The sequence below is a fragment of the Hemiscyllium ocellatum genome, chromosome 14, assembly GCF_020745735.1.
Source record: "Hemiscyllium ocellatum isolate sHemOce1 chromosome 14, sHemOce1.pat.X.cur, whole genome shotgun sequence".
Lineage (NCBI taxonomy): Eukaryota > Metazoa > Chordata > Chondrichthyes > Orectolobiformes > Hemiscylliidae > Hemiscyllium > Hemiscyllium ocellatum.
In genome coordinates this window covers 31,628,502-31,646,835 of record NC_083414.1, presented here as the reverse complement: position 1 = coordinate 31,646,835, position 18,334 = coordinate 31,628,502, and the positions used below count along the sequence as shown (strand labels likewise).

At 40.8% G+C, this 18,334-nt stretch overlaps 1 protein-coding gene across 1 annotated transcript in view; it reads right to left on the bottom strand.

Annotated features, from left to right (window-relative positions):
• LOC132822470 (voltage-dependent L-type calcium channel subunit alpha-1D-like) overlaps positions 1-18,334 on the bottom strand; it is a 579,417-nt gene that overhangs the window by 241,529 nt on the left and 319,554 nt on the right. The window contains exons 14-17 of the mRNA XM_060835847.1: positions 15,209-15,434; positions 9,283-9,490; positions 5,581-5,701; positions 2,504-2,618 (exon numbers count right to left, since the gene is read on the bottom strand). Coding sequence (XP_060691830.1) covers positions 2,504-2,618; positions 5,581-5,701; positions 9,283-9,490; positions 15,209-15,434 — 670 coding nt within the window. The remainder of the gene's footprint in view (positions 1-2,503; positions 2,619-5,580; positions 5,702-9,282; positions 9,491-15,208; positions 15,435-18,334) is intronic.

The window sequence follows — 18,334 nt, the reverse complement described above, 5'->3', positions numbered from 1 at the left end:
AACACAGATCAAGTCAGAACCCAGAGTGAGAGAGGGTTTGATAGATGATCAGCTTTATTACTTTTGCAGTTTGGTTTCCATGGTTGTTCATCACAGAACATACTCATACAACAAAAAAAAATTAAATAATCAAAAGAAAACAAAAAAATCCATGTTCTACAGAGTCATAGGGATATACAGGATGGAAATAGACCCTTCGGTCCAATTCATCCATTCCGACAAGACATCCTAAATACATCTAGTCTCATTTGCCAGCATTTGGCCCATACCCCCAAAGACCTTGAAAACAAAAAGTGCTGGCGATCTCAGTGGGTCAGGCAGCATCCATGGAGAGAAAGCAAACTATCGTTTTGAGTCTAGGTGACTCCTCAGAGTTGAAGTGAAGTGTAGAGGGGGCTGCACTTATGCAACAGTAATGGGGGCGTTGAGGGTCAGCGGTTTGAGAGTGTTGGAGAGAAAGGATGTTGATAGTTCAGATTTAGTGATTGGAATGTGAGAATGGAAGAACATTGGTGTGTCTAAACACCTGATAGTCCCACTGCTAATGGGGAGGGGAGAGAGGACATGGTGACAGAGAATGTAACAAGAAAAGTTAAAAGAAAGGGAAGGAATGGAAGTGGTTTGACAATCTGAAGGTTGTGAACACAATATTAAGCCCAGAAGGTTGTAAAGGCACTTGTCTGAACATGAGATGTTGTTCCTCCAGTTTGTGACATGATTCACTGGAGCAGTGCAGCATGCCAAGGACAGATAATTGGGCATGTGAGCAGGACGTTGTCTTAAAATGATCAGTTACAGGAAGGTCAAAGTCATGTTTGTGCACCAGAGGTGTTCTACAGAGCAATCAACCAGTCTGCATTTGGTTTCTCCAATGTACAGCAGGCCACATTGGGTGCATTAAATACAATACACAGACTGGATTAGGTACATGTGAAATGCTGTTTCACCTTGAAAGACTGCTTAGGTCCTTGGATGGTGAGCACGGAGGAGGGGAAGAGACAGGCATTGCACATTCTGCAGTTACATGGGAAGGTGCCATCGAAAGGGGGTTGCTGTTGGTGGTTGAGGAATGGACTAGGGTGTCCTGGAGGGAACAATCCCTGTGATGCAACATCTTTCCATAGCAGGGAAATCAGAATTGAATACAGTGTTCCAAAAGTAGCCCAACCAAAGACCTATACAGCTGCAACATGCTAATGTTATGCCCTTATTCAAAACAGAAGAGAAGCAATATATGGGAAATTATAGACTAGTTAGTTTAACATCTGTTATTGGAAAAGTATTAGAATCAATTATCAAGGAAGCAATACCAGAACATTTGGAAAATCAAAATGCTATCCATCAGAGTCAACATGATTTTATGAAGGGCAAATCATGTTTGACTAATTTTTGAGAGTTATTCAAAGAGGGAACAAGCAAAGTAGACAATGGGGATCCTGTAGATGTAATAATAGGGCGGCACAGTGGCTCAGTGGTTACCACTGCTGCCTCAAAGCACCAGAGTCCTGGGTTCAATTCCTGCCTGTCTGTGTGGAGTTTGCACATTCTCCCCGTGTCTGCATGGGTTTCCTCCGGTACTCCAGTTTCCTCCCACAGTCAAAAAATGTGCAGGCCAGGTGAATTGGCCATGCTAATTTGCCCACAGTGTTAGGTTCATTAGTCAGGGATAAATATAATGTAGGGGAATGAGTTTGGGTGGGTTTCTCTTTGGAGAGGCGGTGTGGACTTGTTGGGCGAAGAGCCTGTTTCCACACTGTAAAGAATCTAATCTAATGTCTGGACTTCCAGAAGGCGTTTGATAAGGTGACACACAAAAGGTTAATTCACAAGATTGGATAATTTGAGATTGGGAGTAATTTATTTGCTTGGACAGGTAACTGGCTGATAGACAGAAGACTGAAAGTCAGGATAATTTTTTTTCTGGATGGGAAGAAGTAGCTAATGGGGTGCCATAGGCTTCGGTCCTTGAGCCCTAGCTATTTACAATCTCCATTAATGACTTGAATAAGGGAAACAAGGCTTTCCAGTTCCCATAACATAGACTCTTCTACAAAGTTTGGATAACTTGGAGATTTCAAAGAAGTAAACACTTTCAGTTTGAGGATTATTACAAATTAACCTATCCTTCTGATCTGGAACTTTTCTTCTGAACAGAAACCTGATTCTGGTCTCTCACCACCACTTAACTGAGGGTTAAAACTTAATACTACAAACATTAACAGCACAGATATCTGACTGAGCGAATTAACTTAAATCATATGTTTATTTTGAAAATATACTTTTTATTCACTGTTTCAAATTCTTTTCTGGTCTTTTACAAAAAGGTAAGTCACCAGCACAGATTTTAAAATCCAAATTTTCAAATAATAATATATATAGATCTTTATCACAACATACAACTTCAAAATCTGCAGTAATATGCTCTGGGCTATGACCGTAGAATTGTTACAGATATAGCTTCTTCAAACTTCATATGAACCTCAGTGTAACATAAGTTAATTACCTGGCATTTCTTTTCCTTTCTTTTTCTTCCTCAGTTTCTTTTTGCACGGTATTTAAGCTTTCAGCATCAGCTAAATTATCAACAGCAATGGCCAAAAAGACATTCAGCAAGATGTCTAAAGAAGATAACTTAAGGAAAATGTTAATAAGTACTGCATGCTTCATTTAAATTATTTGTTTTAGTTAAAGATAATCACAGTTTAGTGATCCAATAAGAGCAATTCTTTGTTCAGCTTCAATTTTAAGAGGACTACATGCCATTTGACAACTTAAGTGCCACAGAAATTAACTTGCAACTGACACAACCTACAAAATCAAATAAGAGATGTTCAAATGTGAAATTTATTAGAAATTGCAAATAATTGAATAATTGCAGTGGTTTATTAAAGAAAAAGAGGAAATCTCAACTTATTTTTAACTTGGGATTGTTGTGCAATTTAGAGGCACCAGAGCAGACAATAAAATCCACAGAAGAGGTGGATATTTTAAATCTGGACACCATTATATCTCCCAACATAGAACAAAACAAGAATAGCAAGACGGCTGAGGAGCTGGAGCAGAAAGTCACCATAGGACACAAAAGGAATGGATCCTAATACCAAGTAAAGTTGTGAGTTAGGATTCAGAAGCAATCATGAACAGGGAAGGCATATGGATGCCTGGCACAGGGAGGGCACAAGGTTTCTTTGTGGGCTTAAGAGAAGCCTTTGGAAATCCAGATACTGGTCATTCTGCTACAAACCGCATTTCATTAACGTAAATTCACTGTAATGCGATTGACGAATGGGGGACACAGTTTCTAAAATGCAAACTTTTAAATCATATATTGGCTGTAACACAATTTCTTTGCCAACACGTTAAGCACTGTTTCTAAAGCGCATTTTTTCTATAATGCGGGGTTGCACAAGAGTACAATAATCACGTTATTGAAAAATTACATGCATGTCCTCTGCTATGTCATTACAGATGCCAGGAGACAGAAGCAGACTAAGTTAGAGGCCCAAACTAACCCATGGATACCCATCACCTGTGGCGAGGCTTACACAATGTAACGGGATACAAAGTGAAGCAGAACAAAACAGCAGACAAAAACACATCGCTGCCAGATGCACTCAATGCTTTTTATGCTTGGTTCAAACAGAATGCCAGTGGCACGGTGTCACCTGACCTGAAAGCCCCAGACGCACCAGTTCTATCAGATATCAAATCAGTCTTTTTGAGAGTAAACCAGAGGAAAGCAACTGACGTTGATGGAGTCAGATTGTGTGCAGACCAACTGGCAGAAGTATTCGCTGACATCTCCAACTTCTCCTTGCCACAATCTGAAGTTAAATGCATGAACCCAGTGGCTTTAACCTCCATAATCATGAAGTGCTTCAAAGGGTGAGTCATGGTCCACATCAACTCTAGTCATGTAGCCTACCTCAATCCTATTGCCCATCAGCAAAACAGGTCCACAATGGATGCCTTTTCCTCAGTGCTACACTCATTGTTGGGACATTTGGATAACAAGAACACCCATATCAGGCTCCTATGAATCAACTACAGCTCCGCCATTATCCTGACCAGATTAATTTCAAAACTCCAGGATCTAGGTCATGGCTCCACCCTCTGCAACTGGACCCTCAGCTTCCTGACCTGCAGACTGCAATCAGTGAAGATAGATAACGGCACTTCTTCCATCATAATCCTCAACACTGGCACACAGTAAGGATGCATACTCAGCCCTACTTCCTGTACACAGGTTGTGTGCACAGCCCAGACCATCACGGAAACCAACCTGCCACCCATGGACTCCATCTACCCTTCACATTGCCACAGAAAGGCTGCCAACTTTATCGAAGACACCTCCCACCCCGGTAATGCACTCTTACAACTTCTTCCATCAGGCAGAAGATAAAGAAGTTTGATCACACAGTTTCAAAACGGCTTCTTGCTGCTGTTATTACACTGATGAATGAACCTTTCTAATTTCAATCTAACATTGGCCATGCTCTTGTATGCCTCCTGTGCAGTCGTACCCTTGTATGCCTCGCTCTGTCTAAGCACCCTATGATTCGTCTGTCTTTGCTTAATATGAATTGCCTGTACTGCTTGCAAACAAAGCTTTTCACTGGACTTAATTATGCGTGGCCATAATCTTCCTGTATTATTCACAAATCAAAACTTCTCATTGTACTCAGGTATATGTGACAACAATAAATCAAATCAAAATCAGGGAATATCAAAATGTTCTAATTGATTTCTGAAATGTATTAAGTACAGTGCAATTATTTTAACAGCTCCGAGAGACTATTGTGTGGAAAATAAATTTGTTGTTCAACCATCCAATAACTGTCAGGAACTGTTTATGACAAAAAGCCAGTTCATTAAACAGAATTCTTTGCTTCAATCCTCCTCCAAAAAGATCATCTCCTAGTTCACAACACAACCTTAAAAATATTCGAAATTTACGAGAGTTGTCTTGCAATTATTTGCGAATTGCCAGCTTTTATTTGTGGCTTCAGCATGGTCATCACTGCTTTTGTGTTTCAATGGTATCATGGTGGCCAAATTTCAAAAGAAATGAGTCGCCACCTGGATTGGGATAGAAGGCTTTGAACTGTTAAAAAAAATCAGTTTTTAAACTCCAGTAGACAGTAGCAAGTCAAAAGTGCAGCAAAACAAGCTCAGTCATCATTTTAACCAACTATTTACTCTATTCTGCTGGATGGGCAGAATTATAGAGGTCTCTTTTGCCTTCTCTGGAGCAGAAACATTAGTGTGTTTGTTTTTTTAAAAAACAAGTAGACGAAACAGAATTGGTAATATTTTCAAATTTAAAAAAACTCTACCAGTCTGGCATGATCACTGGAGAGTGAAAGAGAGTTACTGTTTCAAGTCCATTGACTTTTCTTTGGAAATATTTTCTCCTCTATGAATGCTGGTGGATTAAAGTCAGAATGAGTACAAAGACAGAAAATCAATTTTGTACAGACAATAATCTTGTACATAATAATGTGACTGAACGAAAATATGCTGCTTTATATTTTATTCTGAAAGCTATTATTTTTATGTCATAGTGTCTGAGAAGGATACAGTTACCACATATGAACAGAATGATGAAGTATATACAAACTATCATCCCTGAAGAGGATGGTCCGCCGTATGCCATAATTCCATCATACATCACCATATTCCAATCTTCACCAGTTAAAATCTATTTGAATACATCCAGAAACATTTTCTTAACTAAATACAGACAAGTTGCACTAAATATAACTTCAAAGTTTGTGAGAAGATTTGTAGCTCGGGTGCTCGTTGTTGTGGTTCTGTTCGCCGAGCTGGGAATTTGTGTTGCAGATGTTTCATCCCCTGTCTAGGTGACATCCTCAGTGCTTGGGAGCCTCCTGTGAAGCACTTCTGTGATGTTTCCTCCGGCATTTATAGTGGTTTGTCTCTGCCGCTTCCGGTTGTCAGTTCCAGCTGTCCGTTGCAGTGGTCGGTATATTGGGTCCAGGTCGATGTGCTTATTGATTGAATCTGTGGATGAGTGCCATGCCTCTAGGAATTCCCTGGCTGTTCTCGGTTTGGCTTGTCCTATAATAACAGACACGGAAAGAACAATACTAGCCAAGGGACTCAACTACAACCACAGGGATACCAAGACAGCAGACTTCCTAGCAGCACTAGAATGCACACTCAGGAACAATGGACTGACAGAAGAGACAGAACAAACAGTGAGACAAAGTATCGTACCTCTGATAACAAGGAAAAGACAAACACAACCTCAACACCAAGGAGAGAGAAGCACTAAAATCATTAAGAAACGATAAGAACATAATCATACCACCAGCAGACAAAGGCAGAATGACGGTCATCCTAGACAGTGCAGAGTGCATCCAAAAAGCACAACAACTACTTGCAGATACCGACACCTACCAAAAGAGGGAGTTTGACCCCACCCCACAGCTCACTAATAGAATAAACAACACACTGAGGAACCTACAAAAAAAGCGGACAGATAACCAGGTTTGACCTACAAAGAATGAAACCTGAAAGCATCAACACCCCCAGATTCTATGGACTACCTAAAATGCACAAACCAGACATCTCACTCAGACCAATAGTATCACTACCAGAGACACCATCACACAAACTGGCTAAAGAACTACAGCAGAAGCTGAAACACCTGATCAGCGGATCCAGACACTCTATACAGTCAACACAGGAATTCTTGGACATCATCAGAAATATACACATAGATAAGGAAGAAACTATGTTCTCATTCGATGTAACGGCACTGTTCACCTCTATTGACAAAACCCTAGCCAGAGAAACAATAGTCAACCTGCTGGACATACAGAACAGACAACAGGACGGTGAACCTATCAACAAAGACAGCATACTCAAACTACTGGACCTGTGCCTCACAACACACTTCACATTCAACAACCAAATATATGAACAAATCGACAGCACACCCATGGGCTTACCCATCTCTGGACACATTGCATTACCGCTTCTGCTAAGATTAGAGCCAACAGTCTTACCGCAAATTCAACTCAAACTCTGGGTCAGATATGTGGATGACACCTTTGTAATCATTAAAAACACAGAAATAGAAAACACACGCTGGATCATCAACACCACACTCACAGGAATCCAATTCACGAGAGAGGAAGAAAAGGACAACCAACTCCCATTCCTAGACATGATGGTACAGTGAACACCAAATGGAGAATTCACCACAAAGGTATACAGGAAAGCCACACAGACAAAGTCCTGAACTACGAAAGCAACCACCCCAACACACACAAAAGAAGTTGCATCAAGACAATATTCAAAAGGGCCACAACACATTGCAGTACACCAGAACTGCAAAAAGAGGAAGAAGAACACCTCTACAATGTATTCGCCAAAAACGAATACCCGCGTAATTTCATCAACAGATGCCTAAGGGATAGACAATGGAACGAGGACATGCCGCAATCCAAAGGACTAGCCATACTACCATACATCAAGAGCATTTCTGAACTGACAGTCAGATTACTGCGACCACTAGGACTCATAACAGCACAAATACCAACAGCTACTCTCAAACAACTCACCAGAACGAAGGACTCGATACCCAGCATGAGCAAAACCATTGTAGTGTACAAAATCCCATGCAAGGACTGCACAAAACACTACATAAGACAAATAGGAAGACAGCTAATGATCTGCATCCATTAGTCACGAAACGACACGACCAGCTATCCTTAGTAGCCACACACGCAGATGACAAGCAACATGAGTTTGACTGGGACAAACTACTATTATAGGACAAGCCAAACAAAGAACAGCCAGAGAATTCCCAGAGGCATGGCACTCATCCACAGATTCAATCAATAAGCACATTGACCTGGACCCAATATACCGACCACTGCAACGGACAGCTGGAACTGACAGCCGGAAGCGGCAGAGACAAACCACTATAAATGCCGGAGGAAACATCACAGAAGTGCTTCACAGGAGGCTCCCAAGCACTGAGGATGTCACCTAGACAGGGGACGAAACATCTGCAACACAAATTCCCAGCTCGGCGAACAGAACCACAACACTAAATATAACTTGCAACAAATTATAATAGCTTGATGACTGAAAATGTAACAGACTCATTATACATAACTGAAAGCTACTTTTCCTTCATTTTTAACTGAAGTAAATGGTGGGGCTGCAAAATGAACAAAAGTTTGAGCATCAAATGGAGTACAGGTCTGAGCCAATGGTCCTCTGGTTTTCTAATGGCAGCACTTTATAATGGGGGGTATTGTATGGAACCTAGACATTCCACCCAAAAAAATTTCCATAATGAAATGTTTGTTGGAGCACATGTTAAGATTAAACATTAGACCACGTCAGAGCCATTGTATTTTAATACAAAGATAATTGCTTTTGTATTTTGAAGTAGCATTTTGCACATATATTTTGCATTTCATCAAGACAATTAAATGCCTGAATGTTTCACAATTCGACATATGAAAAGCAAATTTGCCATTTAGCTATCACCTGCGCTTAACTATCAAATGTTCCAACAAAAATGATTAAATATTATGCTGCAATGCATGTCACCTGGGACTACAACTGTAAACACAGAAATCCTAATACTACCTTAGGAGACTATCCAAAAATGGAAACAGCCAATAGTTTAAGATTTTCAGTTCTTAACAACCATAATTAAATTGTGTAATGTATTTTCAAGTATACACAACTGAGACCAGGAGTAAAAAATGAACCTGAAACCCTTCTCCCACTTGGTATTTATCTGCAGTATTCTTGTTATGCTTTGCTGCTACTTTTTTTCTAATTTATACATTGCCATAGTACAAGAAAATCATGACTTTTTGAAAATATTTCTCTAAAATGTGACCTAGAAAGGATTGATCAACCATTAGGAGTGAAATTTAGAGACCCAAGGCTGCGACACTATATCATTATATAGTTATTTACAGTTCCTTTGAATGCATCTTTCACTGTTGAGGTAGTCTGTTGAATTGTCCATGTAATGACCTAGTAATCTTTAAAGTAATTTCAAACGTTAATTTAGTTTTCTCATCTGTCAATATGAACATCACAATCCACAAGATACAAGATTCTTGTTTTACTTTTCTGTAGTGCATACATGAAAAAAGGAAATTAGTTCCCCTGTAAACTATATACAATGAAAGTGTAGATCCATTTGTGAAGGAGAAATACACAGTTTTGTTATACACATTGTACAAACAAACTCTTGCTTCATCATTGGTTAAGTATAATTACCTGAAATACAGTGAGAAGAGCTTGTGGAAAGTTATCAAAGGTACTCCGTTTTGTTTGCGTTTCATCAAAGTTAAATTTGCCACCAAAAAGTTGCATTCCCAGCAGTGAAAAGATAATAATAAATAAGAAAAGCAGAAGCAGCAGGGAAGCAATGGATCGCATCGAGTTCAATAATGAGGCCACCAGGTTACTCAATGATTGCCAGTGCCTAACAAAACAAGTACATTATTGGAAGACTGGTTTTAAAATAATCTCATCATTAAGAGATACTTTAGACATTGTGATTAAACTATTCGTAAAATGGATGAATTCAATATTATTTACAAATTCATTGTTCTGAAATATTCCACTTAGTCATGACAGCATCTGGGAAAAAAACATCAACTGCATCTCTCATACTGTATAACTTAGTCACATGTTGTGTGGATGAGGAAAAGGGCTGCAGGCAGGATGAGTCAACTGACGACTGTACTGTGGTACGGGAGCCACTCAAGAGGGGTTAGTAAAAAGACAAGTGGTAGTTGCAGGGGATTCTATAATTAGGGCAATAGATAGTATCCTTTATATACAGGATTGAGAGTCCCGCATGGTGTGTTGCCTGCCCAGTGCCAGGGTAAGATATATCCCTGACCGGCTTGAAAGGATATTGGAGAGTGCGGGTGCGGGGGGGGAGTCCAGGTGTTGTGGTCCATACCAGAACAAACAACATAGGCAAGACTAGGAAAAAGGACCTGTTCAGGGATTATCAGGAGCTAGGAACCAAAGTAAAGAACAGGTTCTCAATGGTTATAACCTCCAGATTACTGCCTGTGTCACGTGCAAATTGGCATAGGGATGTGAGAATAAGTGAAGCAAACAAGTAGATAAAACAGCTGTGTGGGAAAGAGGGGTTCCTTTTCATGGGGAACTGACATCATATTAGAATAGGAGGGACTGTACCACTGGGACAGTCTCTACCTGAACCGAGCTGGGACCAACGTTCGAGTGAAAAAGGTAAATAGGCTGGTCAACTGGACTTCAAACTAGAAAGTGGGGCAGGTAAACCTTCCCCCAGTGGGAAACAAAGCAGCAAGTTAACATCTTTAGGGCTGGATTCAAGTGTGTGGAAAAATATGAAAGAAATGGCAGGGAAAGAAAACTCAGGAGATGTTTTTGAAGTCTCTAGCACAGACACAAATAGGACAGATTGTTTAGAAAGGGTTAGTAATCAAACTTCAAGCATGCTGGGCAAATGAATAACAATGAGAAGAGACATGGTTAATACAGGACTGAAGGTGTTATATCTGAATGCAGTGTAAGGAATAAGGAAAATGAGCTTGTGGCAGAGATTAAAATTGGCAGGTATGACATGGTAGGCATCACAGAGATGTGGCTGCAAGAGGATCAAGATCGGGAGCTGAATATCCAAGGATATACATCCTATCAAAAAGATGGGCAGGTGGGCAGAGAGGATGGGTTGGCTTATTAGTAAGAAATGAAACTAAATCAAAAAAATAAATGAAATAGGGTCAGGTGGTGTAGAATCTGGATGGGTAGAATTGAGGAAGCGCAAAAGGTAGAAAAACCATAGTTGGAATTATGTAGTCAGGAGTTGGGACACAAGATACACCAAGAGATAGGAAAAATGTGTAAAAAAGGCAAAGTTACAGTGATCCTGGGGGTTTTCAATATGCAGGTGGACTGGGAAAAATCAGGTTGGTAGTGCATTGCAAGAAAAGGAATTTGTGGAATATCTATGGCATGGCTTTTTGGAGCAGCTTGTGTTGGAGCCCACTCAGGAATAAGCAATACTGAATTTAGTGTTGTGCAATGAGACAGACTTGATAAGGGACCTTAAGGTGAAGGAACCCTTCGAAGGCAGTGAGCATAATATGATTGAATTTATTGTGCAATTTAAGAAGGAGAAGATAGAATCAGAGGTAACAGCATTACAGCTGAATAAAGTCAACTACAGAGGTGTGAGGGAGGAGTTGGGCAGAATAGACTGGGAGAGGAGCCGAGCAGGAAAGACAGTGGAATAACAATAGTAGTAGTTTCGGGGAGTAATTCAGGAGACACAACAAAAATTCATCCCTAGGAAAAATAACATGGTACAGGTAAGATGAGGCAACCAAAGCTGAATAGGGAAGTTAGGGATAGCACAAGAGCAAAAGACAAAACATAACGTGAAGGGCAGTGGGAAACCTGCAGATTGGAAAGCTTACAAAGACCAACAGAGGTCATCAAAAAAAAAGGAGGGAGAAGATTATATATGAGGGTAAGCTAGCCAGTAATATAAAAGGAAGACTGTAAGAGTTTCTCTAGCTAGAAAGAGCAAAAGAGGATATTGGACTGCTGGAAGACAACACGGGAGAGATAATAGTGAGCAATAAGGAAACAGTTGAGGAACTGAATAATTACTTTACATCAGTCTTCACAGTGGAAGACACAAGTAATATCCCAAAAATTAAAGAGAGTCAGGGAGCAAAGTTGAGTATGGTGGCTATCACCAAGGAGAAGGTGCAAGAAAATCTGAAAAGTCTTAAAGTGGATAAATCACCTGGACCAGATGGACTACACCTCAGAGTTCTAAAGGACATAGCTGAAGAAATAGTGAAGACATTAGTGGTGATCTTTCAGGAATCACTAGTGTCAAGGAGGGTCCCAGAGGACTGGAAAATCGCTAACATGACACCCCTGTTTAAAAAAGGAGTAAGGCAAAAGATGGAAAATTACAGGCCAATTAGCATAGGTAAGATTTTACAGTCCACTGTGAAAGATGAGATTTCTGAACACTTGAAAGTGTATGGTAAAATAGGGCAAAGTCAGCATGGTTTCATCAAGGAAAGGTCATGCCTGACAAATCTGTTAAAGTTCTTTGAAGAGGTAATGAGCAGATTAGACCAAGGAGAGCCAATCAATGTTATCTACCTGGACTTCAAGAAGGCCTTTGACAAGATGCCGAACAGGAGCCTGCTGGGTAAGATAAGTCCCCACGGTTTTAGAGGCAAGATGGTAGAATGGATAGAATATTCTGTGTCTGGCAAAAGGCAGAGAGTGTGAATAAAACTGTCTTTCTCAGGGTGGTAGCCAGTGACAAGTAGTGTTCTGCAAGGCTCAGTGTTGGGACCACAACTTTTCACTTTATACATTAATGATCTGAATGAAGGAATTGAGGGCATTCTGGCTAAGTTTGCAGATGATACAAAGATAGGTTGAGGGACAGGTAGTATTGAGGTGGCGGGAAGGCTGCAGAAGGATTTGGACAGTTTAGGAGAGTGGGCAAAGAAATGGCAGATGGAGTACGACATGTTGAAAGTGTGAGGTCATGCACTTTGGTAAGAAGAATAGAAGCATGGACTATTTTCTAAATGGGGGGAAAATTCATAAATGAAATGCAAAGAGATTTGGGAGTTCCAGTCCAGGATTCTTTCAAAGTAAGCTTGTAGGTTGAATCAATAGTAAGAAAGACAAATGTAATAGAACATAGAACATAGAAAAATACAGTGCAGTACAGGCCCTTGGGCCCTCGATGTTGTGCCGACCAAATCCTACCTAACCTACACTAGCCCAATAACTTCCATATGCCTATCCAATGCCTGCTTAAATGACCATAAAGAGGGAGAGTTCACCACTGCTACTGGCAGGGCATTCCATGAACTCACAACCCGCTGCGTAAAGAATCTACCCCTAACATCTGTCCTATACCTACCACCCCTTAATTTAAAGCTGTGTCCCCTAGTAACAGCTGACTCCATTAGCGGTAAAAGGTTCTCAGTGTCTACCCTATCTAAACCCCTAATCATCTTATACACCTCTATCAAATCTCCCCTAAACCTTCTTTTCTCCAATGAGAACAGGCCCAAGTGCCAATAAATGTTGGCATTTATTTTGAGGACTTGAATATAAAAGCAGGGATGTACTTCTGAGGCTCTATAAAAGGTCTGATTAGACCACATTCAGAGTATTGTGTGTGGCTTTAGTTCCCATACCTCAGGAAGGATGTACTGGTCTTGGAGCGTGTTCAGAGGATGTTCACGAGAATGATCCCAGGAATAAAAGGCTTAACATATGAAGAACATTTGAGGACTCTGGGACTATACTTGATGGAATTGGGCAGGATGAGGGGGGGATCTCATTGAAACTTAAGAATACTGAATGGCCTGGACAGAATGGATGTTGGGAAGGTGTTTCTATTGGTAGGAGAGTTTAGGACCTGAGAGCACAGCCTTAGAATAAAGGGAAGACCTTTTAGGCCGAGATAAGGAGAAACTTCTTTAGCCACAGAGTTGTGAATCTATGGAATTCATTGCCATAGAAGGGCAGGTCATGATCATATTTAAGACAGAGATAGGTAGGTTCTTGATTGTCAAGGTAATCAAGGGTTATTGGAGAAAGCAGGAGAATGAGGTTGAGAAACTTATCAGCCATGATTGAATGGCAAGAGTAAAAAAAACTGCAGAAGCTGGAATCCAAAATAGACAGGCAGGAGGCTGGAACAACACAGCACGCCAGGCAGCATCAGGTGACTAAATAACAGAGCAGACTTGATGGGATGAATGGCCTAATTTCCATTCCTTTGTCCTCTGGTCTTACATTAAGATTGTGATAAAGGAATGGAAGCAAGGGAACTGGATTATAGCTTTTACAGTCTATTTGCTTAATAACCTTACACTTTACTCAATATCTTTCAGAAAGCAGTTCTAATCATAAGAGCCTTTGTTACCACAAATACTTTTTCAGGTACACTGTTGCATAGTCCACACATTGTCATTTTTAAGCTCCCCTAGCACCCTAACTCCACTATAGATAGAGTGTTCCATCAGGTACTTTTCATCTAGGGCGTACTGAACACTGTGAAACACACTTAGTAACAATTTGAAAAAGGTATATAAACGGGAACCATTGTGATAGTGGAGTAGAACATAGAACAGTACAGCAAAGAACAGGCCCTTCAGCCCACAATGTATGCACCCTCAAATTTCTGTGACCACATGCATGTCCAGTAGTCTCTTAAATGTCCCCAATGACCTTGCTTCCACAACTGCTGCTGGCAAAGCATTCCACGCTCTCACAACTCTCTGTGTAAAGAACCCGCCTCTGACATCCCCTCTATATTTTCCTCCAACCAGCTTAAAACTATGACCCCTCATGTTAGGAATTTCTGCCCTGGGAAATAGTCTTTGGCTATCGACTCTATCCATGCCTCTTATTATCTTGTATACCTCAATTAGGTCCCCTCTCCAATGATAAAAGTCCGAACTCAGTCAACCCCTCTTCATAAGATAAGCCCTCCAGTCCAGGCAGCATCCTGGTAAACCTCCTCTGAACCCTCTCCAAAGCATCCACATCTTTCCTATAATGGGCCGACCAGAACTGGATGCAGTATTCCAAGTGCGGCCTTACCAAAGTTTTATAGAGCTGCAACAAGATCTCACAACTCTTCAACTCAATCCCCCTGTTAATGAAAGCCAAAACACCATATGCTTTCTTAACAACCCTGTCCACTTGGGTGGCCATTTTAAGGAATCTATGTATCTGCACACCAAGATCCCTCTGTTCCTCCACACTGCCAAGAATCCTATCCTTAATCCTGTACTCAGCTTTCAAATTTGACCTTCCAAAATGCATCACCTCACATTTATCAAGGTTGAACTCCATCTGCCACCTCTCAGCCCATCTCTGCATCCTGTCAATGTCCCGCTATAGCCTACAACAGCCCTCTATACTGTCAACAGTAGATTTATTGGTTTCCAGATCAAGAGTATGCCTTGAAATTAACATTATAAATATGCATTTTATTCCCTGTTCTCAGGTCTAAAATATAACTTACAATGTGACTGTTAAGGATACATAATTATGGAATCAAAGTTTTAAAAAAATCAGATTTAGAATAAAGCATGAACATGACAAGCAAGTAAATTAAGCCAAATATTGTAAATCTTACCTTGTCACTTTGAATATTCTTAGAAGCCGAACACATCTAAATACTGAGATTCCCAAAGGGGACATAATTTCCAATTCAACCAGGATGGTTTCAATGATTCCTCCACACACCACAAAGCAATCAAAGCGATTAAAGAGAGAAACAAAGTATGCCTGCAGACCCAGGCTATACATTTTCACTAACATCTCACATGTGAAGAGAGCCAGTAGGACTTTATTTGCAATGTCTATAATGTAAAAGAAAAATAAAACAATGTTTACTCATTATTGATATAGCAATGTCATCAATCATGCTTTCTATTTCTGAATTAGTGGTTTCCAATTGCGACACAGCTGCTTTAATGTAACTTATTTAATGGAAACTAATTCAGGATAAAATGACAACCAATTTAATGATAACTAGCCTAACATAAATCTCCAGAAACTCTTGAGCAAGGCATCTTAGGGGACAGTAACTATAACAAAGTAAAAGAAAACAACTATGCAAAACCTTCCACATATAATCACAAAAATAAGAGAGGCATTATTGATGATAACAATTTGTATGATGTGGAGGTGCCAGTGTTGGACTGGGGTGGATAAGGTCAAAAGTAACACCACCAGGTTATGGTCCAAATGGTTTATTTGAAATCACAAGTTACTCCTTTGTCAGTTGAAGTGATTGCATGGTGCGTAGTAGAATTATTATGAGACGCGAAAAATTAAAGAAGAGTTAGAAGGTGCAAAAATAGCATTGATTAAACCACTTCTGAAAATGAAATATTGATTGGGATTTTCTGAACCTACTGAGGACAGGCTGAGAAGTATGAACACTGACTGTCAGTGGTAGAATTCTAACTAGTTCAGATGTCTGACGTGAGGCCAATTGAGCTACTTAAATAGGATATTAAGGGGCACTTTCCATTTCCACAGGAATACTGCCTGCAATAAGAGACATGCCATCACATGGAAAGACCACCAGCTGAAATCTAGCAACCTTCCATCAGGTCGCTGTCCAAAGGGCCCTCCTTTATGGGCACTCGATGGCCACAGAGCCATCTTCTAACGCTGCCGGTTGTTCCTAACTGCCAGACCCTGATTTCTCCAAACACTACTTAAGAGAGTACTGAGCCATTGATGTAACCTCTCCATATTGGGCAGGCCACCTTTCTTAACAATAGTTCCCAGACAATTAGGCATAATCAAGTGTCACCAGCAATTTGGTTATCTGGGTCCTGTCACTGGCTGAAACAGGATTTGCCTAGGACTTCTGGTCCAGCAACAGGGTTTTTGCCTTGATAAAATTCAGCTTCAAGTGAACAGACCATCTTTGCAGCAGTAAGACCACAAGAAGATGAAGAACCCATTTCAAGCTCAAATTTGTTTTTCTATGGTAAAAATAAAAGTATTACTGGGAAATGAAAGTACTGGTTGTATTCGATCTCCATGTTGAAGTATCTGAGACGAGTGCAATGGATTATCAAAAACACCAAAAATGAGTCACGACATGAGGTTTGACACATCAAAATTTGCCTACTAAACAACATTTCTGACAACTAGGAGTGACCTCCAGTAACCTGAACGTGAACTTTTTCTCTTGGAACTGGTGTGCCAGTTTTGCAAAAGCAATCAAGCCTGCGAAAAAAACTATGAATTAAGATATTTGAAAACATGGGTCAGAATCATATTGGGGTTGAAGCAATGTGATAAGATGTAATTTATGGCAGAATCAGACAAGACGTCTAGTATGGCCTATGTTGAAATCTGGAGATTCTCACTCCATTTTTTATGTTTTTTACAAGTAGCATGACAAGTTTCTTGCTGGGCAACTGCAAGTTGTCAGTTAAGAGGGATTATTGTTTATAAAATGCCTTGTTAATGGTCCAAATCACCTCATTAATATCTTACCAAACATACCGATCAAGCTGGATATTGTAAAAACATATCATGAAAATCAGCAGGCACCCAGAAACTTGAACTCATCGCTTTGACTGAAGGACCTCCATGTTTCTTAGGACCAAACAGCATCTCAGGGAATGATATACATGCACCGGCCACACACATCCCTGGGCCACAGTTGTTAGCATGAGCATTTGAAAATGCCTCATGACCATCATGGCACATCTATGACCAATTTGTAGGATAGTAAAGATGCACAGACTTGCATTCCAGAGTGCACTGGCAACTTGCACTGAAAGCTTGCAGGAGGGACATTTGTGGTCAGACACATGCTCAACTCTCAATTGGACCAGGTTGTATCACAGGGGTGCCTTCTGGTTGACCCCGGGCATGCGGCAAGACAGGATCCTCAGTTTGAACTTCCACTTGTTGGAGTCGGTTAGGCAATGTGGAGGTGGAGTGTGAAGGGCCTGGCCAACTCTACAGTGCTTTGGCTGGAGACCTCTGAAGGAGCTGTGAGAGATTCATCCTCTGGCTAAGTATCTGCAGGCACCATCATATCTCCTTATGAGGAAGGGGCACCTGGAATGCTCTACAGGTTTTCTGTATCCCTGCTTCTAATCCCTCAATCTGGAGGACCTATGACCAGAGTAATGGAGTGTAGACATGTGTACCCTTCCAGCAGAACCTGAGTGCTGGATTTGCTCTCCATGCCACACTCTCACCTATCCATGCAGGCAGGCAAATGATCGCAAAACTACTGCTGAGCTTCTGGGCAAAAGGATCAGTGCATCCTATACTGCAGTTTGTCGCTCTTGGTCCACTCTGTATGTGGACGAACTCCCTCATTGTCTACATCACTGAGATCTCTCCTGCAATCCTCTGTATGCCAGGAGTATTTCTTCCTTGCCCAGCTTCAGAGCTGTCACAATGAAGTGCCCTATGAAGTGTCAGTATCTGAGCTGGAGGAGGTGGCAGCCTTGCCAATGCTTTCTGAGGCTTCAGCACTCTCATTCTTGGAGACGGGTAAGCTGGCCATTTCACTGCAGTGCAGGCAACACCTGCAAGATAAGAAACAGAATGCATTGCAGCCAGTATTTAGAAGTGATTTGCGATGAATAAGAGCATCAGCAGGATTTATGTGAGAGTTGCAGTGGAATGACAAATTATACTTCCCTGATTGATGGGATACGGAAGTTTCAGCATCTTTGCAGGAATGGTCCCTGCTATCTGTTATCTCCCAGGAATA